The 27,468-nt window shown below is 60.0% G+C and overlaps 2 protein-coding genes across 4 annotated transcripts in view; one reads left to right on the top strand and one right to left on the bottom strand.

Annotated features, from left to right (window-relative positions):
* Positions 1-530: 530 nt before the first annotated feature.
* Positions 531-18,681, top strand: NECAB3 (N-terminal EF-hand calcium binding protein 3). Its single transcript, XM_062009118.1, has 13 exons — positions 531-1,066; positions 5,358-5,382; positions 6,368-6,476; positions 11,768-11,793; positions 12,244-12,341; positions 13,551-13,687; positions 13,760-13,890; positions 14,152-14,231; positions 14,624-14,677; positions 15,164-15,276; positions 16,841-16,918; positions 17,115-17,206; positions 18,062-18,681. The coding sequence occupies exons 1-13, from the start codon at positions 974-976 to the stop codon at positions 18,088-18,090; spliced, it is 1,065 nt and encodes a 354-aa protein (XP_061865102.1). The 5' UTR covers positions 531-973; the 3' UTR covers positions 18,091-18,681.
* Positions 18,682-22,174: 3,493 nt separating this feature from the next.
* CBFA2T2 (CBFA2/RUNX1 partner transcriptional co-repressor 2) overlaps positions 22,175-27,468 on the bottom strand; it is a 64,661-nt gene continuing 59,367 nt past the window's right edge. For 2 of the 3 annotated variants that reach the window (XM_062008876.1, XM_062008878.1), the window contains exons 9-11: positions 25,126-25,194; positions 24,695-24,885; positions 22,175-22,558 (exon numbers count right to left, since the gene is read on the bottom strand). In XM_062008876.1, the coding sequence (XP_061864860.1) occupies positions 22,274-22,558; positions 24,695-24,885; positions 25,126-25,194 (545 nt within the window). In that variant the 3' untranslated portion in view covers positions 22,175-22,273. The remainder of the gene's footprint in view (positions 22,559-24,694; positions 24,886-25,125; positions 25,195-27,468) is intronic. The other variant, XM_062008877.1, reaches the window with a different exon arrangement.

The raw sequence follows: 27,468 nt of genomic DNA, 5'->3' as shown, positions 1-27,468 counted from the left end.
GGCCAAATTAAGACCTACTGCGGCAACCAGGGCTACCTTATAGCCGACAGAGAGCACAACAGGACCACCTGTGGCCACACTGGGACCACTTGGGGATGGTGACACCACAACGCGACCACCGTGGGCTGCGCTAGAGCCAGCTGGGAGCACAGTGGGGTGCGCTGGAGCCCAGCGGGAGCCCTGGGGCAGCCCCACAGGCCCCGGCCGAGCGGCTCCCGGCGCCGCGGCCCCACCGCCAGCCCCGCGGCGAGGCCCCGCCCCCCGCGCCCTCCGCCAATGACGGGCGCGCCCTGCGCTGCCAATCACCGCCCGTAGCCAATCGGATCGCCGCGGGGCGGGCCCTCTGCGGAGGCAAAGTTGCCTGGCGGCCGCGGGGACGCTTGTGCCGAGTCCGGCGCCGCGCGCAGTACGGCACCGCATCGGAACCGAATCGGACCCGCACCGGCACCGCATCGGAACCGCATCGGAACCGAATCGGACCCGCACCGGCACCGCATCGGACCCTAGGGCACCGCATCGGAACAGCATCAGACCCGCACCGGCACCGTATCGACCCGCACCGGCACCGCATCGGAACAGCATCAGACCCTACAGCACCGCACCGGCACCGCATCGGCCCCTACGGCGTCGGACCAGCACCGCACCCTACGGCATCGGACCGTGCAGCACCGCACCGCAGTATACCGCACCCTCCGGCATCGCACCCCTCCGGCATCGCACCCCTCCGGCACCGCACCCCTCCGGCAAAGTCCCGCGGGGCACCGCTCCCTCCGGCACCGCACCGCACCGCACCGCACCGCAGCGCACCGCTCCCTCCGGCACCGCACCGCACCGCACCGCACCGCACCGCTCCCTCCGGCACCGCACCGCACCGCTCCCTCCGGCACCGCACCGCACCGCACCGCACCGCTCCCTCCGGCACCGCACCGCTCCGCACCGCACCGCTCCGCTCCGCAGCGTGCCCGGCGGGACCATGATGGCGTGCGCCGAGCTGCTGGCCGTGTGCCTGCTGTCAGCCGACCGCGGCCCCGCGCCCCGCCGGCAGCCGCTCCCCATCTTTCACGACGTGAGTAGCGCGGGGCGGGCCCGCAGCGAGCCCCCGGCGCAGCCCCGGCCCCTCGCAGGGGCTGCTCATGTCAGGGTCAGGGGCATCACGCACCACGGCACTGGTGCCGGGTCCTTTCTCCCGAATTACGGGCGTCGGAGCCGCTAGAAACGGCCCGTTCCTCGCCCAGCGGCGGCGGTGGCGGCTCCCGGGGCTGTGTCTGGCTGGAGAGCTGCGGGAGGTGCCGTGTGGCTGTGCAAAGCCGTGGGCATCCCGCTGGCAGGGGATTGCCCCCTGCAGCCCTCAGCCCCGTGCCAGCCCCCGCACCCGCCCTGGAGGAACGTGCTCGCGGTGCAGGGTGGGGGGCAGGCGGCCGTCCCGGGGGCTGGGGGTGGTGTGGGGGAGTTGAAGATGCTGATGGTGGCTTTTGTTTTCACAAGACAGGTCCTGGCACTGTGCCTAGCCTCACACGGTGTCCCCACAAGCCCCGTGCTGAGGGTGCTGTCGCGGTGAGGGGCTGTGTGCCTTGGGGTGGGGGCTCTGGGAGAGGCAGCACCTCTCCCCTGTGACACCCAGCAGGCCAGGGGCAAGTGGCACAGCCTAAGTCAGAGCCCACCTCCACTGCTGGAGCACATCAGAGGTGCTCAGCACCCTTGTTCCTGTCTGGCTGTGGTGAGCTGCAGGGTGCCTGGGTTGGGTGGGCAGCCTTGTGTCTGGCACCACTGGGGTCTAAGTCACCCCGTGGAGCCAAGGAGATGTGTAAGCAAAGGTGCAGCCCCTGCGCTGCCACATGGACTGGGGAGGAGAAGGCAAGCAGAGGTTAAAGGTGAGGGTTGGTGGTTGCCCCAGCGCCTGGATAGCCCAGGTGCCGGTTATCACCCCTGTCCTGGTCTGGGTGGTCCCAATTCATCCTGGAGGAGCAGAGCAGATGTGTGGCAGCACTTTGGGAAGGTGGATGCCATGCCAGTTGTCTGCCTGGCATCGCCAGGAGGCAGCTGGAAAGCGTGACAACCTGGGCTGCCGTGGTGCTGGCAGCTTCCAGCTGAGGGTCAGGGTCTGTCTCCTGCTGGGAGGGGATTTCAGGCTACAGGGCTCTCCAGCCAGCATCATTAACCACACTAATTACTTGGCTGATGGAAGATGGGCTGGAGGGAGGTTGGTGGTGACAGCTGTATTCCAGCTCAGCTCCTCGGATGCTCCCAAGTCCCACATCTGTCCCTCAGGGTGTCATTAAGGCAATTAAAATGGGAAATGTTAACAGCGCTTAGCAGCTGCTTTCCGGGTTCTGGCGGCTTCCTTTCCTCTTCCCTGGGGCTCCCTTTGCTCCTGCCTCAGCTCCAGAGCTTGCCAGGCTGAGTTTAATCTCTGCTCGTGGGTCTGGGCAGTTGGCTGGTCTCCAGCTGCACCCCTGGGCTTGTTGGGGTGAGCTGGGGGGCAGGATCCCAGCAGCCCCTCAGGCAGTGAGGCAGCAGAGCTGCCCAGGGCACATCCCAGCTGGCAGCTGATGCTTCCCCCGGGTGACAGGAGCTGTGGGCTCCCTGCTGCCTGCACATTGCCTTCAGAGGTGAGGAGTGGGAGGAGGGCTTTGCCTGAGATGCTTCATTGCAGGCACGGTACGAGCTGCAGTGCTGCCATGGCAGTTGTTTGTGCAGACATCTCAAGCCTCTGGGAGATCAGCCCCCCAGGCTGCTGCTTGCTTACCCTGCCTCTGGGTGGAACAGAGGCTGAGAAAACCTCTGCACTTGGGCAGCCTGCTGCTGACTGCCAGCACCCTGCTGCAGCTCATGTTAGCCTGTGGTGGGGGGCTCAGCACGGTGTCCCCAGGGTGGCTGTGGCAGTGTGGCCCTGGCTGCATGTCCAGCAGCTGCAGTGGCTTCCAGCCCCACGGGCAGGGAGAGGCTCTGTAATGTCCTTCCTTGCTGGGCTGTGGGGGGTTCATCCCCAAATAAAGGCTGTTTCAGTGTATCTTCCATCTCTCACACTGTGTCTTTGGCTGCTTGGACCTGAGCCCAGGAGAGGGGGGCAAAGGGAGATCTCCTGGGCTCGGGGCAGTGTCCCTGTGCATCTGAGAGTGCCATTGCCTGTAGGGCCCCTCCAGCAGCTGATGCAGACTCCATCCCATTCCCAGCCTGGCTGGGCATCACTTTTTCCTGGCTTTGCCCCCAACAGGCTCTCCCACTGGCAGCACCAGGGACCTGCCATGGCTGGCCATGTGTCTGCAGCCTGGGAGTCGCTCTAGGGAAGCGGCTCTGTGCTGGTTTTGCTTGGCTGGAGTTGGATCCTCCCTTGGACACAGGAGCCATTGGTGTTGATGGGGTCATCCCTTTGCAGCTGGGATCCCTGGGGCTGTGCAGCAGACTTGTGTCCCTGGGGCTGTGGAGCAAACATGGCTTTGCCTTAGTGAGCTCCCATAGCTCTACTGCTCACACCATGTGTGTGTTTAGAGTGTCTGGCAGCTATGTGTGTGCACTGGCACTGCTGGAGCAGAGCATCCCATGTGTGAGGCAGAATTGCTATCTTTCTTTGCTGAGCTTCATGCTGAGTCCAGGGTGGGCTCAGCTCTGATTAGAGACCTTCTCAGCCCCATGGAATTGTGCTCCCCCTCTTAGCTCACAGCCAGACTGCTGAGCAAAGCCAGCCTGTGAGGGGTAAACGTTTGACCTCACTTGAATCTGCATTTATTAAGTGCCTGGAAGACACCTGACTGTCTTTGGGGTGAGTTAGCCAGCCTCAGGGACATTTGGGCTCATAGAGGTGTTGTTGCATGAGCCATGTGTCCTGATGACAGAGAGCTCTGCAGGACTGAGCTTTTTGCCAGGGCTCTGAGACCCCTGACAGCACACAAATCCTTTAGCCTGGAGAAAGTTTGGCTTTAAACCCCAGAGAAATGCCCAGTGTGTGGGAGCTGTGGGTTCCTGTCTCAGCTGGGAGATGTGGAGCTCCAAGGCACATGCAGTGAGTTGTGTGAGGTGTTTGGGGAGCACCTGCCCTGCTTTCTGACACGGGAAGCAGCTTGGCCAGCTGGAAACCTGTGTCCCAGAGGGATGGTTACCTAATGCTGGTCAGCTCAGGGCAGCCTCTGCTCTTTCCCTGCAGCAGCTTGGGTCAGGAGGAGCTTGCCTTGCTCAGAAGAGCATCCTCTGAGGAGATGTCCCTGCTCCTGGCCTTGGTCACAGGGAAGGACCAGGGAGCTTCCCGCTGGGACCAGCATCATCAAACCCAGTTGCAAGCCAGCAGCCTCTTCAGGTGTGAGCAGTGGAGGTTCCTCTAGGCAGCCATTTCTTGACCTCAGAGTGCTTTTTCAGGGGTGTTTCAGTGGCTAGGTGTGGGCTTGTGCCCTCCAAACCTGCAGCAAGGCTGTGAGTGAGCGGTGCAGAAGGAGCTGGGGGCGGAGGGGGCAGCTGGCAGTGCCGCAGCCTCCTGCGGCAGGAGCAGAGCTGCTCCGGGGGCGGCTTCAGCAGCAGGCTCTGCTCTGCAGGTGCCTGCAGAAGAGAATAGAACAAAGTCTGCTTTCCTCTTTTGCTGCCCTTTCTCATTCCTGAGCTTCCTTCAGACCTTTGTGATTCCCCATCAACCAGGATGATTAAAAAGGGGATAAAAGTCACTGCGTGTGCCACTTCCCGTCATTGGCCCCGTTGGGATGTGCTGGTCAAACCTTGTGCTGTTGGGCTTGGTGAAGTGTTCCAGGCTTCAGAAATGCTGCTCTTTCTCACCAGAGGCAGCCCCAGACCTTCCAATAACGATGAGTGAAAGAGGAGCCAAATGGGGACAGGAGTCCCCAGCTTTCTCCTGGGCCATGGGCAGAAGCCTCATGCTTGGGAACCTGGGTTTGAGACCCTGCATTGGAGCAGCTCTCCAGCTGTGCTCTGTGGCAGCATTAGTTACAGATTAATGAATCCATCCAGTGTTAATTACAGTGTGTGTGCTCACTGAGGTGTCACAGGAAGGGTTGTTGTGGAGGGTGATGACAAAGTGCAGCACAGGAGCTGCTGTGGGTGCAGAGGGCTGATGTGGTGATGGTGATGCAGAGTGCTCCTGGCATGGAGCAGGTTTCTGCTTAATGCTCTTTCGTTTAAAGGGCCTGAAAAATTAAACCACTTTGTATCACAAGGGTGTCCTGAAGCCCTTTCTGCTTCATCTCCCTCTGTGCCCTCTAAAAGAAGCTGGGTGTGAGTGCCGGGCTCGCTCGGGCTTTGCAGGTTGGAGGCAAGAAGCGGTTTGAATCGTTTGCAAAGGGGCATTTCCCCGGAGCAGCCCGTGTGGTGCTGCCCTGCACCGTCCTAAAAATACCCTCTTGTGTTTTCTCTTGCAGATCTTCCGTCGGGCCGACAAGAACGGTGAGTGCTTGGCTCCTGCCGCTGCCGCCCCTCCCCCGGCGCCCGGCTCCGGGCAAAGCAGCGCAGCCCGGCCCGCGCAGAGCTTGCGCTGAAGGAGGGGAGGAGGATGAGGGCAAGCAGCTCTCTGGCTCCAAGGAAAAGGGTTTTCTGAGGAAAAGGCTCTGGAGCAAAGGGCTGGGGAAGTGGGCTCCTTCAGTTCATGTGCCATGCAGGACAGAGCCCCTTCCAAGCCCCCGTCCCACCTGCCTGCAGACTCTGCAGCTCTGTGCTGCTGGCAGCGAGAGGGGAAGGCAAAGGGAAGGCAGCCTGGGGGCTGTCAGGCTTCTGCTCCATCCCTTGCAGGATTGGTTCAGTCTGTGCACTCAGCCCAGGGTCTGACACTTGCTCCTGGTTGGGTGCTCCTGTTCCTGGGTGCCCACTGGAGCCCCAGGCAGCTGAGAGTTAGGCTCTGCTGCCCGTTTTTTAGCCTGGCATCCGTAAACCAACAAGCACAAAAAGGCAAGTCCCTTCTCTGAGCCTCCTCTCCCTCTCTTGTGCTCTCCTCCTTCCTGGTAGCTTGCAGGGTCTCAGAGCTGCTCCTCTTGCAGATAAAGATGCAGCCCAGGGGCTGAAGTCCTCCACAGAGAGGAAGGAAAAAGCTCTTGAGTCAACACAGAGACTTTTCTCTCCATAAAGTCCTGATGCTGCCCTGAGTGTGCTGTGTGTGGACAGTCACGAGTACAGAGTGTCTGCATGCACTCCCAAAACCACTGCAGTGGGGTCTTTTGGAGAGGGCTGAAACTCCCCCCTGAGACTGCAGCAGCAGTGGCCCTGCTTGCCAGCTCTCCTGGCTGTTGGATGGGGACTGGTGGGACTTGCCATGAGAGATCTGCTCTCATTATTATGCGCCGCACGCCGAGCGTCCCACGCTGCTGGGAGGATGGCTGGGGCCTGTGTGCTGCTTGCTGCAGAGCTGTAATTATTCTCCCCTTTGATTTGAATGCAGATGATGGGAAGCTGTCATTTGAGGAGTTCAAGAACTATTTCGCTGATGGGATCCTCAGCTCGGAGGAACTGTGGGAGTTGTTCAGTGGCATCGACAGGCGTCACTCCGAGTAAGTGCTGTGGTGGCACAGAGGAGAGGAGGCCAAGGGGAGTGTAAAGCTGCCTCACTGGAGATGGAGGACACTTGGAGGCGGGTGTGAGAAACAGTCAGGGTGACATAAACCTACCCCTTTGTAAAACACAAGTGTTCAGAGCCACTGAACAGCAGGTACCAGCGCTGGGGCCAGGGCAAGCCAGGCATTTGAGAACAGCGGTCACCAGATTTACTGTGGTGCCATAAAAGCAAAGTGTCCCCTTCAAATCACATTGTGTCTGTCTGAAAAAGGTCTCCCAGAAATACAGAGCTGTGTGGAGCAGGTTTGTGTGTCTGCAGGAGGAGCTTGTGTTGGTGTGAGGATGATGAACACTGTGCAAAGTCACAGACTTTGCCACTGCTGACACAGGGAACTGCTCTTCACTTATGTAAGAGCTGCTTTGCACCAGAAGTGGGCCTTGTGAGGCTAACTGGGAATTTAGGCCAGCTACCTTAAAAAAAGAAACTCCCAAAGAACAGCAGAAGCAGTTGCACTTAGCCCTGGTCTCCTCTTGGCTGATCCTATCTGGAGGAGTCAGTTGGGCTCAGCAGGGTTTCTCATCCCAGTCTTTGGGATAGCAGCATGGCCTTCTTGGGTCCCTCTGCCCCTCCTGTCCCTGAACCAGTGTGTTTTGGCACAGGGAGAAGCTGGCTGCTGATAAATTGCATGTCTGAGGGCTGCCTGTTCCAGCAGAGGGATGCTGCTGGGGCAGAGTGGCTGCAGCTTCCTCCTGCGCTCAGGCAGCAGGCTCAGCTCAGGCTGTGCCTCTTCTCTGGCACCTCAGGGGGCATCTCCTGCCCCTCTCTGAGCAGGGCCCACCAGGGAGAGGTAACACAGAGGAACCTGAGCTGCACACACTGGTCCCAGGGCTTTGCAGGGAGCCAGGGCAGTGGCACAGAGATGCCACACTGAGGTGCCAACAGCCACCAAATGCCACCGAGCCACAACCGGTACCCAACAGCCCCTGGCTGCAGGTCCCCACAGCATCCTCCCAGGCTGGGGGCAGGGGATGGCTGACTCCTGCCAGGTGTTGGGGTGGGGATTTAGCTGATGCTCCTTCTCTAGTGCTGGGGCAGGGAAGTGTGCTGCTGTGTGCAGCCCGTGGTGGCACTGTCTTTTCAGCCTGGCTGCCCATTGCTGCCTGTCCTGCCACTTGGGCTTGTTGGATGTGAGCAGCAGGAGGTGTCCCCTGAAAACACCTCTGTGTCTTTGGGCTGTCACCCCAGGGACTCAGCTGTGAGCCATTCCCTTTCACTGCATTTTATATACAATGCCACTGAAGACATGAGTTTTACAGCAGAGCAGAGAGTTTTAACAGTGCCCTGACTGAATGGGGAAGATCTCCTGGTTCACCATCACTTTTCAGATCAGGCTTCCTCTGTCTGTCCAGAGCAGATGAAGAGGACAGAGCCAAGGACTGTCTCTAGAGCTGTGCTGGCCCTGGCTGGAACTCCTTACCTGTAATGACAGTGTGGTAGCTATGACAACATGGCACTTGCAGCGTTGAGCTGGTGACATTTATTAGCAAGGCATGACCATTGAGTCTTTGATCTCTTCCTGCCATGAAGAGCAGAAGGGACCCTGTGGACAGAGCTGTTTTCCAAATTCCTGCATTCAGTGAGTTCAAGCAAATGTAGGAGAGGCTGTGCCTCCAGCCCTGTGGGGATGCCCTCATTTCTGCAAGAGCAAAAGGGAAACTCCAGCCCAGAGGCTGCTGTGGGTGTAGTTCTTGGAGTCACAGAATCATTCTCATTCCTGTCCTGGCTGGGACATGGCCCATGTGCAGGGTCAAGGCACGGGAGAGCTGTGGTGTGAGCAGGCAGCTGTGGTGTGACCCACAAGTGGAAGAAGAGGTGGGAGTGCTGACCTGGTGCTTTTTAAAAACTCTCCACGGGAATAACCTCAAGCCTCTGGCTATGTGGAAGAAGGGACTTGTGTGAACTTTCCTGCTCTCTCTTTAGTCAGAGACTCAGAGCCGCAGCATCTGCCAGTCTCTGAACGATGGAGAGTGTCTCAAACACTCTGGGTTGCACTGGAAAGGTTTGGAAAGCAGGTCTGGAGTGGCAGCAGAGGTTCCCAGTGTGGTAAATGACAGGAATCCCATCTGCTTTGCTGGAGCTGATTGCTGTTTTCTTGCACCAATTCCAGGCGCATTCTGACACAATCCCAACAGCATAATGATGACAAGATCCCTCATCATCAGTTCAAGCTTAATTACACTTAATCAGGGGTTTGAGCACAGTCAAAATACAGCTATGTGGAAACGTGGAGAGTCTCAGGATGAGAGCTTTGGAGGCAGAGGATGGCTCTTCTCTTGGAGTGGGAGAGGGGATGGCAGAGTGGAGAGAGGCTGCTGCCCCGTTGGGGGATTGATGCGCAGGTTCTGCACGTGAGCTCCTCGTGGTTCCTGGCATGAAGCAGCTTCTGGCTGCCTCACGGCCCCATTGCTCCTGTGATTTGCTTGCTGGGCTGTCTCCTGCCTCCAGCTGAGCCCCTGGGGCCGTGCAGGGTTGCTGGCACTGGGAAGGGAGTGGATCTTGCACTGGACAACTCCCAGAGGGCTGCTGTTTGCCACAAGACCAGGGTGCTTGGTTCCACGTTTCAGTGGTTTAGTGATGGAGTATTTAATGTTTGTTTATAGGCAGCAAGCAGACAAGACAGCAGGTGTTATTCCTGACCTCTGGCCTCTCCTTACAAGCCATGGGGTGGCTGTTGATCATGGCTCTCTGTCCCACAGATGTGGGCTCACTGGAGCTGGGGTGGGCAAGAGGGCAGTGGGTTGAGCTGACGGCACTTTCTTCATGGTGCAACCAGTCCCAGCCCCTGGTTCTCACTGAGGACAGATGCAAACACCTGGGTGAGGTGTGCATTAGATGTTTCACTGTGTTTTGTCATCTCATGTCCCCTCTGTTGTGATTTCTGACCTGTCTCCTGGATGGGAGCCAGTGGCTGCAGTTGTTTCTGTGGGGCAGGGTAAGGATGCTGCGGTGCCAAGGCTCTTGTGGCAGTGCAGCAGCAGTGGCTCTGCAGGCTCCAGGCAGAAAGGGGAACAATTAAGAAGGAGCAAGATCTTTTTCCAAGTTAAATTTGTGCTTCAGCCCCCTGTCAGCCTGTCTGGCAGAGCCACGAGGGTGCAGGGAGCTGCTCAGCGATCAGCAAAGTTTGTCAGAGTGGAGTGGGCAGGAGGAGGGGCTGTGGTTTTGCTGATGATCTGTGTTGTGTCTCAAGGGAAACACTATTTTGTTAATCCACTTTAAAAGCTGCCTGCAGGAACAGGACAGTGTGCCAAGAGCCTTGCCTTCATCAGCTCCTGCAGAAGGTGTCTAAAATAGATGAGGCAGATGACATCCTGAAACTGCCCATCTCAGCTGCCTGCCAAGGTGCCCGGTGCCATGAGCTGAGCAGAGGGTCTGCAGCCCCCTGCAGCACTCCCACTGAGGGCAAACCCAGCACAGGCACACAGAAACCAGCCTTTGATGTTTGTGGGGAAAGCTGCAGGCAGATTTTGCTTAAATGATTACACCTGTAAACCAGAGCACAAAGATGATGCAGTGAAGCATCTCCCTTGTGATGAAAGGCTGAGGGAGCTGGGGCTCTGCAGCTTGGAGGAGCCTGAGGGGTGACCTCATTCATGGTTACAAATCCATCAAGGGTGGGTGTGAGGAGGCTGGAGCCAGGCTGTGCTCAGTGATGGGCAATGACAGGACAAGGGGCAACAGGGACAAGCTGGAACAGAAGAGGCTCCAAAGAAACACAGGGAAGGATTTGTTCCCTGTTGAGGTGAGGGAGCCCTGGCAGGGGCTGCCCACATGGATGTGGAGGCTCCTTCTCTGGAGACACTCCAACCCAGCTGGATGAGTTCCTGTGTGCCCTGCTCTAGGTGGTGCTGCTCTGGCAGGGGGGTTGCACTGAATGAGCTTTCCAGGTCCCTCCCAGCCCTTGAGATCCTGTGACTGTGATTCCTGGTGTTTTGGGCACTTCACACACTCTCCTCTAATTTCACCTCAGGGTGTTTTTGTCCCTTTGCCCCTTGAGCAGTGTCAGAGAGGGGACAGGGTGATGTGACCATGGTTTGACTTCCCCTGGGTAGTGGCACTCCCCTCGTGCCTGGAGCCCAGTAAACTCCAGTATCCCCAGTTCCTCCCTGTGTGTCAGTGCTTCAGCACTTAAAAAGCTCCTTTGTGCTCTCTTCCCCTTTCCCAGTCTGGGTTTGCAATGACTGAAATCCTTTAGGGGATTTTGAGACAGCAGAATGTCTTGAGTGGAGGCTGATTTGAATCTGTGATACCCTGGGGCATCTCCCTGCAGGCTGCTCAGGTGAGGCTGGGCATCACAAGCAGCTCTGCCTCCCTGGCTGGGGCTCTGGCAGCTTCCTGTGAACACAGGCTTCTGCTTGACATCCCATCTCAAAAAGGGGGCTGCTTCTGGACACTTTCCCCTCCCTCTCCACCCCAGCAGCTCTTTTATTAGCAGCTCTTTTATTAGCAGCAGGAGGGGCCAGTGTGAGCCCTGCAGGGGTGCCTCCATTGATTCTCCAGTGCAGTGCTGTTACTGAGCAGAGACGAGGGCTTGGCCCCACCTCCAGGTTTCTGAACCCAGATCCTTGCTTTAATGGCCTTGATGGCTGGAAAACCCCCTCTCATGGGCTGTGGTGCCATCCAGCCTCCAGCCCTGGGAGCCTGAAGGCAGCCCCACATCACCTGGGAAGAGGAAGAACTGCCAGGGCACCTGTGGGGCAGATGGGAGAGGAAGGAGCCTCTGGGGCTGCTATGGGGCAGCCAAGAGGGAGGACCTGGGCTGAGGCCAAGGAAGACACGAGGCAGGAGCCCTGGCTGAGGGCTGAGGTTGGGTTAAGCAGCAGCTTCTGGGGCTTGTCAGCTGCAGGGCTCAGAAAGGGAGCTGCCAGCCCAGCTGGGCAGCCCAGAGGTGCAGGATGCTGCGTGCCTCCCCTGATCTCTATCCTGGCCCCATCCTGCTCTCCCAGACACTCTCCCAGCACACTCCAGCTCTGGGAGGTGTTGATGGAGGTGCTTTGCTTGCTCCTTCAGCCCCTGGAGCAGTGATGCTCTTCCTGGGTACTGCAGGTGCTGGCCATGGCTCCAGAGCTGCTGCCTCTAAACTTGGGCAGCTTTTATTTTCCTAAGACATGGGAGGAGCAGCAAACCCACTGGGGGCTCGAGACAAGCCCTCAGCACCTTGCTCACCACAACTCTCTCCCTGAATGAGCTCCACCACCTAACAAGAGCTTGTTTTTCTGTTTCTTGCAGTAATGTGGACACAGAGAAGTTGTGTGGTAAGTGGGGTGATAGTCCTGCCTTGGGGGGCTTCTTCTTGGCAGGGTCTGCAGTGGGGCTTTGTGCACATCTGGCCTGGGCAGCACTGGGCAGTCAAGTAGCATCTGTATTTACAAGAGGCAGAGCTGAGATGCTGAGGGCCAGGGGTTAGTGGTGGGCTGGGCAAGGTGAGGGGAGGGCTGGGACTGCAGCAGCTTCAAGGGCTTCTCCATGATTCCCTGGGCCTGTGTCCCAGCACAGAGGGCATCTGTGCTTTTCCCAAGGAGGTGGGACGTTTTGTCCCTGGGGATGGGAAAGGACTCTTTGTTTTGTTCCAGGTGGGAGTGTGGCTCTGGAGAGGGAGGTGAGGGCCCCCTGCAGCGCTGGGCTGTGGGCAGGAGGCAGTGGGTGTGGGGCAGGGAGAGCTGGAGGCATTGGGGAGCTCACCAGGGTCTTCTCTCCTGCTTCAGATTATTTCTCAGCCTATCTTGGAGAATACAGGAATGTGCTTTCTGCCTTGGAAGCCCTCAACTCTGCAGTCCTGGCAGCCATGGACAAGACCAAGCTGGTGAGGATGGGGCAGGGGGGTATGGTGGGAGCTCTGGGCATCTTGGCTGCTTCCTCAGCATCAAACTTGAACGTCAGGGGCAGCAAATGTGGTACCTCCCAGATCAACAGGGTCACTTTTGCACCCTTCAGTGGTCTCCATGCTCAGGTAGTGCCACAGCAGCAGAGCCTGCAGTGTGCTGTGCTGGAGGAGGAGGGCAGAGCTGCTGCTTCTGAGCTCTGCAGACATCCTCCTCCTCCCCACGGGGCTTTTGCAGCCCGTTGCAGGTCACTGGCAGGGTCCTTCCCGGGGATGCAGCTTCTGGGAGCATCACTGATAATCCCTGTGGTGTGTCTCTGAGCCAAAGCAGGGTCTTCTCCACAAAGTGGGGTTGAGGCTGCTCTGGGCTGAGCCCAGCAGCTCGTACTCAGCACAGCCTGTGCTCACAGCCCCCAGGGCAGGAGGGCTCAGGGCACAGTGGGGAGGAGATGGTGAGATTCATTGACTCCCAGCCTTGTGCCAAGTTGATCCCTGCAGAGAATGCTCTGCCTCTCCCTGCTGCTTGGACTGATGGGAGGCAGATGGGAGGCTGCTAATTAGGGCGAGCAGCCTCCTGGTCCGTGAGGCCTCCGGCTCTGTGTGGGAGAGCAGAGAGCTGCAGTGTGCAGCAGAGGGGTGAGATGAGAAAGCTGTGGTCAGTACTGGAAAGGACCCTCCTCAGGGACCAGCAGCCCCCTTTGCATCTGCAATGCAAAATCAGGGGACTGGAACATCTCTCTGATGAGGAGAGGCTGTGAGACCTGGGGCTGTTATAAATACCTCAAGGGCAAGTGTCAAGAGGCTGGGGCCAGTCTTTGCTCTGTGGTGGCCAGTGATGGGACAAGGGGTAAGATCAGAGGCTGGAACACGGGCAGTGCAACGAAACATGAGGAGAAACTGCTTTGGTGCTGAGGTGAGGGAGCCCTGGCCCAGGCTGCCCAGGGAGGGTGTGGAGGCTCCTCAGGAGGTTTCCAACCCCACCTGGACACGTTCCTGTGCCCCCTGATGGAGGGGAACCTGCTTTAGCAGGGATTGGGCTGGATGAGCTCTGCAGGGCCCTTCCCACCCCATCATGCTGGGATTGTGTGAATCCCCCCCGTTGGGCTTACTGAAGGGACAAAACCTCTCCCAGCTCTGGTGCCCCTGCCCGTGGCTGGAGGCCTCTGACAGGTCCTCTCCCCTTCCCCTCAGTGCTACGAGTCGTCCTCCAAGATGGAGCAGTTCCTGACCCGCTTCCTGCTGCGGGAAACCACGCAGCAGCTGCAGTCCCTGCAGGCCTCGCTCGAGTGTGCCGCGGACACGGTGGAGGAGCAGGCGGGACGGGACAGGTACCGGGGCTGGGGTGTGCTGCCCCTTCCCCAGCTCACAGGGATCACCTCAACCCCTCCTTTTGCATGCAGTCCTCGCAGGAGGGACGTGAGGCAGCCCGAGGCCTCGGTGGGCCCCAGGCCGGGGCGGCGATGTGGGCGCAGAGGGCAGAGGAACGTCTGTGTGTCACCCACAGATCCCTACTCTGGGATGCTGAGCACAGGTACGTGCAGCCTGGGCATCGCTCAGGCTGGCCTCTGCCCCTCTGGGAGTGGGACTTTGGCTTTGGCTGGGGTGAGCCTGGAACATCACAGCTGCCAGCGAGAGCTTCTGGGGGGTCTCGTGTCTCTTGAGCAGTGGGAAAAGATTCAGGAGAAGAATAAATCCTCTTCTGGGTTCTTCTTTTGGGTTCTTCTGGGTCTGGAGCGAGCTTGTGCAATGGCAAAGAGCTGTCAGGGGCGTCTCTCTGGCCTTCCCCGTGCAGGTGTTTGTGTGGAGGACAACAGCCAGTGGATGGCCCAGGTGAACAGGCTGCAGCAGCTCATCGAGAAGCTGGAGTGCAAGGTGTGTGGTGGAGGGGAGGTGGGCTGGGCCTCCCAGCCAGGGCACTGCTGGGGCCTCCCCCCGTGCCAGCGGCCCTGCCGTTCAGCCCTGGCACTGTCACACACCCAGAGTGGCAAAGCTGCTCATCCCTCACTGTTGCCAAAGCCCTCCCTTCCCCTCCAGCTCCAATGACCCTCTCCTGCTTCTCCGTGGCCTGTGCTGACCTGACAGGTCAGTCGGGACCCGCTGAGCCCACCTGAGTGTGGGTCACCCCACTGATCTCCCCCAGGCACCCACAGGACAGCCCCAGAGCAGTGTCCATTCATCCCACTGCCCTGGGCTGGGGGCTGCTGCCCCCTTCTCATCTTGCAAAGTTCTCCCAGTAACTGCTGTGTGCTGTGTGTTGGATGCAGAGCCCACGCCTGGAGCCGCTGAAGGACGAAGCCCTGTGCCAAGGCAGAGATGCAGTAAGTCCCTGCTGACCCTGCTGCTCCGTGTCTGCACATCCCCCCCTGCACACAACCTGGGATGGGAGCCCCCCAGAGCCCTGAGTGGGGCCTGGGGCCATCTGCAGGGTACAGGGTGGTCCAGGAAGGCCCCAGGCAGTGCCCACTGCTGGCACCTCCCAGGGGAAGGCAACGCTCATCTCCTGAGTGCCCAAATCCCCCCGGGTCGCTCCAAGCGAGAGAGAGCCCCAGAGGAGGCGTGCTGAGGCCCCTTTCAGCGGGGGGAAGGAGCTGGGGGAGTGCAGCAGCCCCCCAGCAGGACCCCAGCCCTGGGGGATGCAGCAGCTCCTGTTGCTGCCAGCCTGGCTGGAGAGGCAACGTGCCCAGCGGGGAAGGTGCCACTCCATGCTGGCCCTGTCCCCAGCACTGTGGTGCCAGCCCCTGCTTCCCCAGGGCAGGGAGGGCAGGAGGGGACAGGACCCTCCTGATGCCACTGTCCCTTCACAGCACATCCTGGTAGCCAAGAGGCAGATCTCAGTGGCCACGAGCAGCATCGAGGAGTTCCGCCAGGCCTTCAGGTCCTACACGGAGGTCACGGCTGGGCAGAGCAGCTGCCTGCAGTAAGTGTGTGTGGGGGGGTCTCACCCAGAAACAGGGGCTTCTAGGGGGGTAGCCCTGAGGGACAGAGTGAGGGGTGTGCTGGGCAGCACAGAGGTTTGGCCTTGCAGGGAGGATGAGCTGCAGCAGTGTCTGTCTGCAGCATCTCCCGTCTCCTGCAGCCACTTGTCAGCCTTGGGCAAGGGGAGGGGGTCATGGCAGGAGGAGCAGCTGTGGCTCCTGGGTGAGGGACTGCACCCATTCCTCCCACACTGTAGGGCTTGAAAGTACTGGGGGCAAAGTGAAGGGGAGAGGTGAGAGCACTGCGTGGTGGGAGTGTGGGGGGTAGGTGTGTAGGTGCTGGGGGGCAGCTGTGGACACGTGAGGCCGAGGCTGAGCCCCCAGCCCCACTCTGGGCTCCAGGCAGAGCCCAGCCCCGTGTCGGTGTGCCCCTGGAGAGGGCACAGCTGCTCTTTGAGTGGCACCTTCGGGCTCCCGCGGGGCATCTCGAGCTGCTTGCGGTGGGAATCCTTCGTGCTGTTCCCGTTGAAGCCGCATTTCTCAGCTCTTCAGTTGCGACAGCACGAAATTGCCCTTTCGGCCCGAACGAGAGGAAGATCCTTGTTCTGACACGGGGAGGCTCTGGCCTTGGCTGTGCAATTGATGGGCTTTTCTGTCCTGGGAGCTCTCAGTGCAGGCAACAGGGAGCTGCCATGTGTTCAGGGGGATGCAGCCTCCAGCTTTGCTCTGCCCCCAGGCCTCGGGCCCTGAGCAGCAGCTGCAGGAAATGCTCATCCTCAGCTGGAACTGGTGATGCTGCAGCTGAGTGCAGATGGCTCTGTGGGCTCTGCCCCCTAAGCCCAGCACCCTGGGCCCAGCTCCTGCCTCCCTGCTGCCTCCAGCCCCCCTGAGCCCGTGGCTGGAGGGAGTGAGGAGGCAGCTCCTGCTCCAGGGGCAGAGGGATGGGATTTGGGCCTCACACACTTGCCTCAGTTTATCTGGGTGTAAGGGCTGAGGGATGGCAGGATCATGGAATGGTGGTGGTGGGAAGGGCCCTGCAGAGCTCATCCAGCCCAACCCCCTGCTAAAGCAGGTTCCCCTGGCTCAGGGGGCACAGGAACGTGTCCAGGTGAGGTTGGAAACCTCCTGAGAAGGAGCCTCCTCAGCCTCCCTGGGCAGCCTGGGCCAGGGCTCCCTCACCTCAGCACCAAAAGAGTTTCTCCCTATGTTTAAGTGGAACTTTTTGTGTCTCAGCTTTTGTCCATCACCCTTTGTCCTGGCACTGGACACTACAGAGAAAAGTGTCACCTCCTCCTCCTGACACCCAGCCTTTAGGTATTGGTAAGGGATGACACAGAGCTGCTCAGCAGGGCCTGGAGCTCTGCTCCTTGCTCAGGCCGTGTGCTGCAGGGCTGGGGACATGCTAAGGAATACCTGAGGAAACACTGACCAGGTTCTGGGCAGCAGTGAGCACCAGCTGAAGCCCTGCAGAGCTCCTCTGCTGCCTGGCAGGGGCTTGGCTTTGGGATCCCGAGCAGCTGAGGCTGTGGCTGGGTCTGAGCTGCTCTCTGCACTCTGTCCCTGCAGTGTGGCTGCCTGCAAGCTGACTGACGAGGCCTGTTTCATCCTCTATGAGTTCTGGCAGGACGTGACGTCCTGGAGAAGGTGGGAAGCTCTCCCTGCATGGGGCTGGGGGGGAAGGGGCTCCCCTGCTCCCATCTCTGGGCTGTCCTGCTGCTGGGGGCTCAGCCTGGGGGCTGTGCTGCCCTTAGGGGTGCAGGAGCCGCTTTGGAAGGGTGCAGGGGCTGCCCTGTGTGCGTTGTGGGGCCCACACCAGCCCTGGCACCCGCCTCTTTCACAGCCACCTGCAGTCCAGTTGCAGCAAGACCTTCCAGCGGGCCATCATCAGCTTGCTGGAGTCCCCAGAGCTGCTGACCACCATGCTTTTCCCAGGTGAGGGGGCCGTGGGGCTGGCTGGGAGAGCTGCTGATGCCCAGGTTACGGCTCAGGGGTGCTGAGGTGGGCAGGGACCAGCTCAGGGAAATGCCCCTTCCCAGGGCACCAACCTGACTCATGGGAGTGGGAGAGCTTGGTGACACAGAGCAGCAAGTTCAGCCCTAGTTTGCTCTCACTGCCAGGTCTTGTCTCAGGTAACACCAAACACGGAGTAATTTGGCCTAAAGTTCATGCAGGCAGTGCCCTCCTGCCCTGCCCTGCCCACGTGCCCCCTCTCCCCTCCTCGGGGTGCTGCGGTGCCCAGGGCCAGGGCCTGCAGGAAAGTCTCAAGAGGCCTGTGCAGGGCTGGATCCCCTGAGCAGGGTGGGATCCCCTGGGCAGTGTGGGATCCCCTGAGCAGGGCAGGATCCTCTGAGCAGGGCAGGATCCTCTGAGCAGGGCAGGATCCTCTGAGCAGGGTGGGATCCCCTGGGCAGTGTGGGATCCCCTGAGCAGGGCCAGATCCCTTGAGCAGGGCAGGATCCCCTGAGCAGAGTGGGATCCCCTGAGCAGGACCAGATCCCTTGGGCAGGGAGGGATCCCCTGAGCAGGGCCAGATCCCCTGAGCAGGGCAGGATCCCCTGAACAGGGCTAGATCCCTTGGACAGGGCGGGATCCCCTGAGCAGGGCAGGATCCCCTGAGCAGGACCAGATCCCTTGGGCAGGGAGGGATCCCCTGGGCAGTGTGGGATCCCCTGAGCAGGGCAGGATCCCCTGAGCAGGGCAGGATCCCCTGAGCAGGACCAGATCCCCTGTGCAGGGCTGCATCCCCAGTCTCTGCCCTCCCCAGCCCTTTCCCCTCTCTCTCTGCAGCTTCCTGGTGGATTATGAACAACAACTGACCCAGGGCAGCTGCTCCCAGGGCGCCGGTGGCAGGCGGGAGGCTGTGGAGCCGTGGGAAGGATGCGGAGCCCTCAGATTCGTCCCCCTCTGCTCCTCATCCCCCTCTGCCCCTCGTCCCCTCCCTGCCAGCATTTCACCCTTTGGCTCTTCCCACGTTACTTCATGCCCCTCCCCAGGCTGTGCTGGTGCCGTGGGCACACTGAGCCCTCCCAGCAGCCTCCCGGGAGCGCTCTGGGGAGCACTGGGCTGGCTTCTGCATCCTGGCAGCCCTCAGCCCCTCTTCCAGCCGGCCCTTCTTCCTCCCCAGCTCCTCTTCCTCGCGGTGCAGAGGACAGGCTGAGGCTCCCAGGGGTGCAGGGGAAGGGGCTGTGGCCAGCAGTTCCTGTGCCCAGCGAGCCAGGCCGCCTCCTGCTTGTGAATACAGCAAAGGCAGTGGCTGCTGTAGGGGGTGTGGGCTGGGCTGGGTAGGCTGTGCTGCCTGAGCCTGGGCTCCTGCTGCCCACCATGGCTGTGCCCCCTGCCCCTGCTGTGGCTAATGGCTAAACCAGCCTTGGCACCAGCTGTGAGGCTGCCAGACGGGGGTTGTAATGCCTGGGGCAGGGGGGTGGCGGGGGCTCAGTCCCCACGGGAGCTTCCCAGGGGCTCCCTGGGTTTGGGGGGTGGGGGGGGCCTGGCAAACCCTGGGCCATGGCAGCTCAGGCCCCTAAATAGCCGACACCCCCCTCCCAGCACTGGGCTGAGCCCCTCCTCACGGGGGACCCCTCCTCCCAGCACCCAGCTCTTCACAGTCATTGCCAGCTGCTGCTTGCTCTGAGCCCCAGCTGCCCTTTGCTGTACCCAGGGGTGCAGAGGCAGCTCCAGCCCCCTGCCCAGGCCACAGAGGGGGCTGGGGGTTGGTCACCCACAGGGACCTGGGGCTGCCTCAGACAGGGAGCTGCAGTGGCACCGGCTCTGGGCCTGAGGGGCCCCTGGCAGCCACTCCAGCCCCACGTGGGGTTTGTCTCCCCCTGGTTTGGGTTTCTGAGCCCCAGGGGATTGGGGGACACACGACAGGGCTGGTGCTTCCAGGCTGCTCTGCCTGAGTTAAAGCAAAAGCTGAGACCAGGACACATTCACCCCACCGTGCTCCCCTCTCCCTCTGCCTGGGGCTCCCCACAGCACCATCCCCAGGCTGGGAAGCTGCTCCTGTCCCCTGCGAGCCCCAGCCAGCCCCTGCCCAGCCCCAGAGGGACGGACGGGAGCAGGATGCTGAATATAGTCTTTTTATTGCCTACCTTGGAGTAGAACAAACTAAATACATCTGTACCAGCTTGGGATCCTTTATACAGTACATTAAATAAGTTATGCACAGGAATGAAGTAACGAATTTCTATTATGTGTCCAAAAAACCCCCCCCAAACCAGCGGCTTCCCCCCAGTGCCAGCCCCACAACCCAGTGCCAGCCCCGCACCCCACTGCCAGCCCCACTCCCCACTGACAGCCCCACACCCCAGTGCCAGCCCCACACCCCAGTGCCAGCCCCAGTGCCAGCCCCACTGCCTGCCCCACACCCCACTGCCTGCCCTGGGCCCACTACCAGCCCCAGCCCCCATTGCCTGTCTCAGCCCCACTGCCAGCCCCAGCCCCACCGCCAGCCCCATCCCACTGCCAGCCCCATCCTGCTGCCAGCCCCATCCTGCTGCCAGCCCCACCGCCAGCCCCATCCCACCGCCAGCCCCATCCCACTGCCTGCCCCATCCCACTGCGAGCCCATCTCACTGCCAGCCCCATCCCACTGCCAGCCCCATCCCACTGCCAGCCCCATCCCACTGCCTGCCCCATCCCACTGCCTGCCCCATCTCACTGCCAGCCCCACTGCCAGCCCCATCCCACTGCCTGCCCCATCTCACTGCCAGCCCCATCCCGCTGCCAGCCCCATCCCACTGCCAGCCCCACTGCCAGCCCATCCCACTGCCTGCCCCATCTCACTGCCAGCCCCACTGCCAGCCCCATCCCACTGCCTGCCCCATCTCACTGCCAGCCCCATCCCGCTGCCAGCCCCATCCCACTGCCAGCCCCACTGCCAGCCCATCCCACTGCCTGCCCCATCTCACTGCCAGCCCCATCCCACTGCCTGCCCCATCTCACTGCCAGCCCCACTGCCAGCCCATCTCACTGCCAGCTCCACTGCCAGCCCCATCCCACTGCCTGCCCCATCTCACTGCCAGCCCCATCCCGCTGCCAGCCCCATCCCACTGCCAGCCCCACTGCCAGCCCATCCCACTGCCTGCCCCATCTCACTGCCAGCCCCACTGCCAGCCCCATCCCACTGCCTGCCCCATCTCACTGCCAGCCCCACTGCCAGCCCATCTCACTGCCAGCTCCACTGCCAGCCCCATCTCACTGCCAGCCCCACTGCCAGCCCCATCCCACTGCCTGCCCCATCTCACTGCCAGCCCATCTCACTGCCAGCCCCACTGCCAGCCCCATCCCACTGCCAGCCCCACTGCCAGCCCCATCTCACTGCCTGCCCCACTGCCAGCTCCACTGCCAGCCCCATCTCACTGCCAGCTCCACTGCCAGCCCATCTCACTGCCAGCTCCACTGCCAGCCCCATCTCACTGCCAGCCCCACCGCCAGCCCCATCCCACCGCCAGCCCCACCGCCAGCCCCATCCCACTGCCAGCCCCATCCCGCTGCCAGCCCATCCCGCTGCCAGCCCCAGCCCCACCGCACCCTCACCAGTCCGTGGGCAGACAACAAAGAAAAGCAGCCATAGCTGTGACCGTGACCGTTAGCCTTTCGTTCCTCTGCCCGGGTTAACGGGAACACACAGCCGCCGTTGCATGAGAATGACGGAAGACAAACCTATTTACAAGCCGTTTCTCCCGGCGCCGGCCCCTCCTCCCCGGCAGCCGCTGCCCCTCGCAGCCCTGGCTCAGCACCTCTGCAGTTGGTGTCTAGGTTTGTGCTGCCCTGAATCTCTCCTGCCACACCACAGCAGGGGCTCTCCCAGCACTGGCTGTCCCCTGGCCACCCCCTCAGACTCCCTCTGCACAGAGCCCCCTCAGCCCACGGCCCCCTCTGCCCAGAGCTCCCTCAACCCCAAGCTCCCCCAGCCCAGAGCCCCCTCAGTTCACAGCTCCCTCAGCCCATGGCTTCTTCAGCCCAGAGCCCCCTCTGTCCAGAGCTCCCTCAGGCCACAGCCCCCTCAGCCCTGGGCTCCCTCAGCTCACAGCTTCAGGATGGTGTCTGAAGGCAGGATGGAGGGCAGTGGCTGCACAGCCTCAGGCAGCTCCAGAGAGCAGCACGTCCAGAGCTCCCAGGGCTGCAGGTAAGAACCCATGTAAGACACCAAGCCCTTCACTTATTTCACTCTGTTGGGCAGAGAATAGCCTGTAACCAATCCGTGGCAGTCGTGTGAGGATCTCTGTGCTTAAAAACAACGTCAGGAACTCAGACCAACACCTTCCAGGCAGTGGATAGCCCCACTTTCTGCACAACACAGAACAGTGCTGCTGCCTCCAGGGTGACACACAACTGTCTGCCCGTCCCAGGACGGGACTCAAACCAGGCTCTGCCCCTGCACCTCATGTTCCACCCTGGTACAAACGTTTGGTTAAGAGCAGAGGAACTCTCTCCTCCTCTCTGCAGGCAGGAGCAGAGGGAGGGCTCAGCTTTCACTGCTGCACCAGAGGATGACACGCTCCTGCTGGGAAATCGGCTCTGGTGTGTCCACAGCAACCCCCGGCCAGCACAGACACCCCAGAGCTGCAGCAGAAACCAGATGCACGTCCTGGAAGAAAGGCAGCTGAGGGAGGAGATGGCTCAGACACCTCGGGGAAGGAGCTTGAGCACATTTAACCCATGAGGACGAGGCTCCTTCACCAGCACACGCTCAGCACCTCCTGCTCTCTACTGAGTCCAGCGCCCCCACGCCAATGCCCACAGCCCTCGGGGTCCTCGTGGTGGGAGGGACAGGTACAGGGGGTGCAGCGGGCAGGGCTCACCCCAGTCCCTTGTGAGCCAGGAAGGAAAAGGCAGGATGAGACGGCAAAGCCAAGCGCCGGCGCTGCGAGGGGACGGCGCCACGTGTCCCACGTGTCGAGTGATACGAGTTGCTGAGGGGGGGTTTCTTCTTCAGCTCCACTAACGAACCCCCCACGGAAACGCAATCAAAGGGAGTGAACCCAAACTTGCCCTTTAGAGCCCGTTCGTGTCTATTGCCGTCACGGAGGCCGGGGTGGAGGAGCGCGAGGTGGCGGCCGAGGTCTTGTCCAGGGCCGGGCTGGCCACGCCGTCCAGGCCCTTGGCGGCTGCGGCCCGGCCCGTGGGCAGCGGCAGGGGCTTGCTCGGGCCGTGCAGGCCCTGGCCGCAGATGCGGTGGTGCCGCTCCCAGTCCTTGTGCTGGCAGAAGGAGCCGCAGTAGCGCGCGATGTTGCAGCCGCTGCACGTCTCGCTGGCTTTGCGGCCGCAGTTCCAGCAGCTCTGCAACACCAAAGGGCCCGGTTCAGTTCCCCACAGCTGCTGACTCAGCAGCTCCAGGGGACTGTTTGTCCCGTCCGCTCTGGCCTAGATTTGGTAACACGAAAACCGGCCATCCATTAATTGCTGCGGGGTCCCAGCCCTTTGCCGGGGGGGTTAACCCCTGTTCCTCCTGGCCCCAAACCACCCACCAGCTGCACCGGTCACATCCTCTCCCCTGCATCCACCCAAAAGCGTGGAGGAGGCAGCAGGCAAGGCCTGAAAACCACGCTGCAGATGCTGCCATTCGCTCCTTTCATTTCCTGTTTGAAGCGGCTCTATTTTGGTCTCGCTCCCAGCCAAGTGCTCTCCACAGGGATTACGCTGTGCTGCACAGGCACCATTTGCTCTGCACCCTGCCTGGCTGCACAAGAGGTCGGAGAGGGCTAATTTAGAAAAGGAAAAGCTCATTTGAGAGCCTCCCAGCCAGGTGGAAGCACTGCCAGAGCCCGAGCTGCAATCTGGAAGCAGAGCAAAGCCCCTCTGGCTGCCAGGAGAGGTGTCAGCTGGTGGGCTCAGCGCTGCCATTGTGGGCTCAGGGCCAGGCCAAGGGCTCAGGGCTGCCATTGTGGGCTCAGGGCCAGGCCAAGGGCTCAGGGCTGCCATTGTGGGCTCAGGCCTGCCATTGCGTGGCACGGGGCCAGCGCTGGGAGCTGTGGCCGCAGCTGCTCTGAGGAGGGCAGTGGGTGGGTTCAGTCCCCCCACAGCTGCACTGGACACTTTGGCCGTTCCAGAGTGGGGAGGGCAAGTTCAGCTGTGGAAAGGCAGCCTCTGCCAGAGCCTGTGGGCCACTAACCCTGCCCCCAGGGCACCTTTTGCTGGCCACAAGCAAGAAACTGTGGAAGCTGGGCAGAGGGAGAGGTTGGCCTGGAGCAGACAGCCCTGCTGGGGGAAGGGCAGTGGGATTCCTGCCCCTGGGGCCTGTGCAGGAGCCTCTTGCTCCAGGCTGGCAGCGAGGTGCAGAAGAGGTTGGGAGGGAGCAGCTCCAAGGGCTCACATGTCCCTGAGGCTCCTTGGGACCAAACCAAACCCCACTGAAGCCTGGGGAAACCTGGAAAACTGGGTCATTGCTTTCCAGCTGTTTGCACTCTGAGTGGTGATTTAAAACTATCTCAAGGGTTCCAGGGCAGAGCAGTGACAGGTTCTGGGGGTTGCAGGGGGATGCTGGCTGTGCCTGTGGCCCTGTGCTGCTCCCTGGGGCAGCCGAGTGGGAGGACACTCCTCTGGTATCCCTCCATGGGGAAACCACCACTGCTCTCATTTCAACCCCAGCTCCCTGAGCAGCTCCACTCATCCCATCCTGTGTGCATTCAGCCCTCAGTGATTTACTTGGGCAGTGGCAGCACAGACACACTTCTCCAATAGCCCTGAGAGGCTCCTGCTGTGCGTGGGGATGTGCCTGGGGTAAGCCCAGACCCCAGGGAGCAGGAGAAGGGACTGGCTGCTGCACGGCCCCAGCGGGCACAGCTCCACACTCCCAGCAGCTTTCTGCCTGGTAGAAACACAGGCAAAGCCTCTGCCCTTGCACTTGTGCAGAGAAAACAAACCCAGCAGCAGAGCAGCTGTGGCCAAGCCACGATAGTGGAGGAATTGCCCACGCAGTTCCCCTTCCCAGCCCAGCTGGGATCTCCGAAGCTCAACGAAGTGAGCTGCCAGTTAAGGAGCAGTGAAGGTAATTAAGGACTGAGGAGTGGAAGAAATTCTCCAAGGGCCACCCATTCACAGATCACAGAATCTGAAGGGCTGGAAGAGACCTAGAAAGATGATCCAAGGCCAACTCCCCTGCCAGAGCAGGACCAGCTAGAGTAGAATCACAGTGTCTCTGATAAACTAAGACTCATCCCTTCTTTTCCAATGTGCAAATGTCTCCTTGGGTGTTACAAGCTCCAGTAACTCAGACTGATTCCCCTGCTAGTGACATCAAAGGCAAAAGGGTTTCTGGGGATGTTTCTGTTGAGCTGTGGATTGCACAGAGCCTTTTAAAAGGGGAAAGGGATGGGGCACCTGCAGGCTCAGAGCTGCTGCAGGCAGGACATGGAGACCTTGGGAGTCTTTGTAAGTCTTTGGGTGTCCCCTCCCTGCACTTGCCCAGCCCCTCACCTCTGTGGACTCCTCCTGCTCGTTGATGACCAGGAAGGCGTCCTCGGTGGCCTGGCGCTTGGCGTCGGCGATGGTCTGCTCCATGCGCGCCCGCTCCGACGCGATCATCTCAAACGCCTTCTGCTCCGCCTCCGCCACCGCCTTCTGCACCTCGGACATGGCCTGTCGCTTCACCTCGTTCACAGCTTCTTCTGGAAGGAAACAGCGGCTTCACCCACCCCGTCTCTGAGGGGCTGCAGCCGGGACAGCCCTGGGCAGCGGGGAAGGGACAGCGGGGCCAGGCCCAGCCCCACGGGCTGCCCTGCCCACGGGGCAGAAGGGCCCTTGGGAAAGCCCAGGCTGGGGCAGTGGGAGGCAATGTGCAGCTGGGGTCATCTGCCTTTACCCCAGGTGAGGTGGCAGAGCCCCTCACCGAGGTCTCCAGCACTTACCAGCTTTCTTCCAGATCTCCTCAGTGACGTAGCCCGTTCCTGACCTGCTGCTGAACTCCCGCAAGGAATCTGTTGGGTAAGGGACATGGGGAAAGGTTGGCAAAGCCTCATCTCACCCAGCTCTGCAGAGGCACCTGGCAGCATGTCCTGGGGCAGGGCACAACTCATCAATTAAACCTCAAAGCAGAGGCTTCCTATGGTTAAAGCCATTCATCAAACACTGGGATGACAAATTACAACATTTAATGAGTGCCTTGCATAATTTATGGCAGTGTATAACCCATTTCCATCTCCTGGTACTCTACAGCAACAGGCAATGCTCACAAACACGTGCCATCACAGTCCAGCAATTCTGAGCATCGATCCATGGGACCAGAAGTTTACGTGACAGACAGCACCTTCCCCTCCCAATGACAACGCAAAGGCTCCAACTGACAGACACAATGTTCCTCCAGATCTCCTACAGCCAGAGCTCTGTCATCCCCCAGCACCCCCATACTGGCCAAGAGCCTCCGTGACAGAAGGGGATGGTCATGCAAGGACCCCAAGGAGGTTCTGCTCCCCCTCTCCTCTGCCCTGGTGAGGCCTCATCTGCAGTCCTGTGTCCAGTTCTGGGCTCCTCAGCTCAAGAGGGACAGGGAACTGCTGGAGAGAGGCCAGTGCAGGGACACCAAGCTGCTGAGGGGATGGAACGTGTGTGAGGAGGAAAGGCTGTGGGCCCTGGGGCCGCTCAGCCTGGACCTTATCAATGCTGAGAAATACCTAAAGGGTGGGTGTTGAGAGGATAAGGTGACACTTTTTCCTCTGGTGGCCAGTGACAGGACAAGGGGTAACAGGCACAAGCTGGAACGCAAAAAGTTCCACTTAAACACAAGGAGAAAGTCCTTTGGTGCTGAGGTGAGGGAGCCCTGGCTCAGGCTGCCCAGGGAGGGTGTGGAGGCTCCTTCTCAGGAGGTTTCCAACCCCACCTGGACACGTTCCTGTGCCCCCTGAGCCAGGGGAACCTGCTTTAGCAGGGGGCTGGGCTGGAGGAGCTCTGCAGGGCCCTTCCAACCCCCACCATTCTGGGACTCTCTGACCCAGCACAGGCTGTAGTCACCCAGGGAAGCAGCTTTCCAGAAGCCTCACCCTCTGTTCTCTCTGCAACCCCCTTTTTTAAGTCCTCAGAGTAACTTTCTGAAGGGCCAAAGCAAAAAGATGGGTGGCAAAGGCTGAGCCCTGAGGCTGGCAGTGGGGCTCTGAGCAGTCTGTGCCTGTGGATGCTGCCTGGAGTTTAAATACAACAGTAACAGCCTGAAACCAACCCCAGGTCCCATGATCTGAGACACAATCAACATTGTTCCAAATGTATTAAACCCCTTCCCCATTTATATAATCTTTTTAAATATGCTTTAGTCATGATTGAGTTAAATACAGGCAGGCTGGAAGCTGTCTGTGCTCCTCAGGCCATCCCACATGGCCACAGGTACCTGGGTCCCTCCAGGATTCCCTCTTTTATTTTGGATACCAACAAGTCAAATTGAGGGGTTTTTGTTTGACATTTATGCTTTTTGTTAGCAAACAGCCATTGTCACTATGAAATGATGAGGTTCAGGGTATTTTCCCAGCATTTGACTTGCAGCATGCTTCTTTTTGGATGGAAATTAGAATTGCATCCAAATGAATAAAGTGAGCATTTTGGACTTTGGGTTTTTCTCCTCATAGGGTCAACCCCCTGCATGCTGGAGGGAAAAAAAGTCAGCCTCAGTGAAGTTTAGTAAGTTGGCTCATGATACAGTAATAGAATCAACAGCTCCAACTGCAGGTAGGAGCTCTTGTGCTTCCTGCAAGCTGTGGTGTTTTTAGAACGAGCAGACCGTGACATTTAAAGTCCTTTAGGTGGGACAGGCTGGTGGGGGGAGAGGGAAGGTCCCAACCAACTGTGTCTCCTGACTTTTCTCCCCTAAATGAACTTATCACTGAGCTGCAGGTGCTGCACAAGCTGAGGTGAGGAAATCACAGAACAGTAGAGGTTGGAAGGGACTTTTAGAGATCATCTGGTCCAAATCCCCTGCAGAAAGCAGGTTCACCTAGATCAGGTCACACAGGAATGTGTTCAGGTGGGTCTTGAAGACCCCTGAGGAAGGAGCCTCCACAGCCTCCCTGGGCAGCCTGTGCCAGGGCTCCCTCACCTCACACTGAAACAGTTTCTTCTTATGTTTAAATGCAACTTTTTGTGTTCCAGCTTCATCCCATCACCCCTTGTCCATCTGCTAGATACCATCGAGAAAAGGGATGTCCCAGCCGCCTGACACCCACCAGTGAGATATTTGTAAATGCTCCTGTCCTGGTGCCAGCAGGAGC

This window comes from Colius striatus, chromosome 16 (genome assembly GCF_028858725.1).
Source record: "Colius striatus isolate bColStr4 chromosome 16, bColStr4.1.hap1, whole genome shotgun sequence".
Classification (NCBI taxonomy): domain Eukaryota; kingdom Metazoa; phylum Chordata; class Aves; order Coliiformes; family Coliidae; genus Colius; species Colius striatus.
The sequence above is the reverse complement of the archived record's forward strand: the minus strand, read 5'-3'. Positions and strand labels throughout refer to the sequence as shown.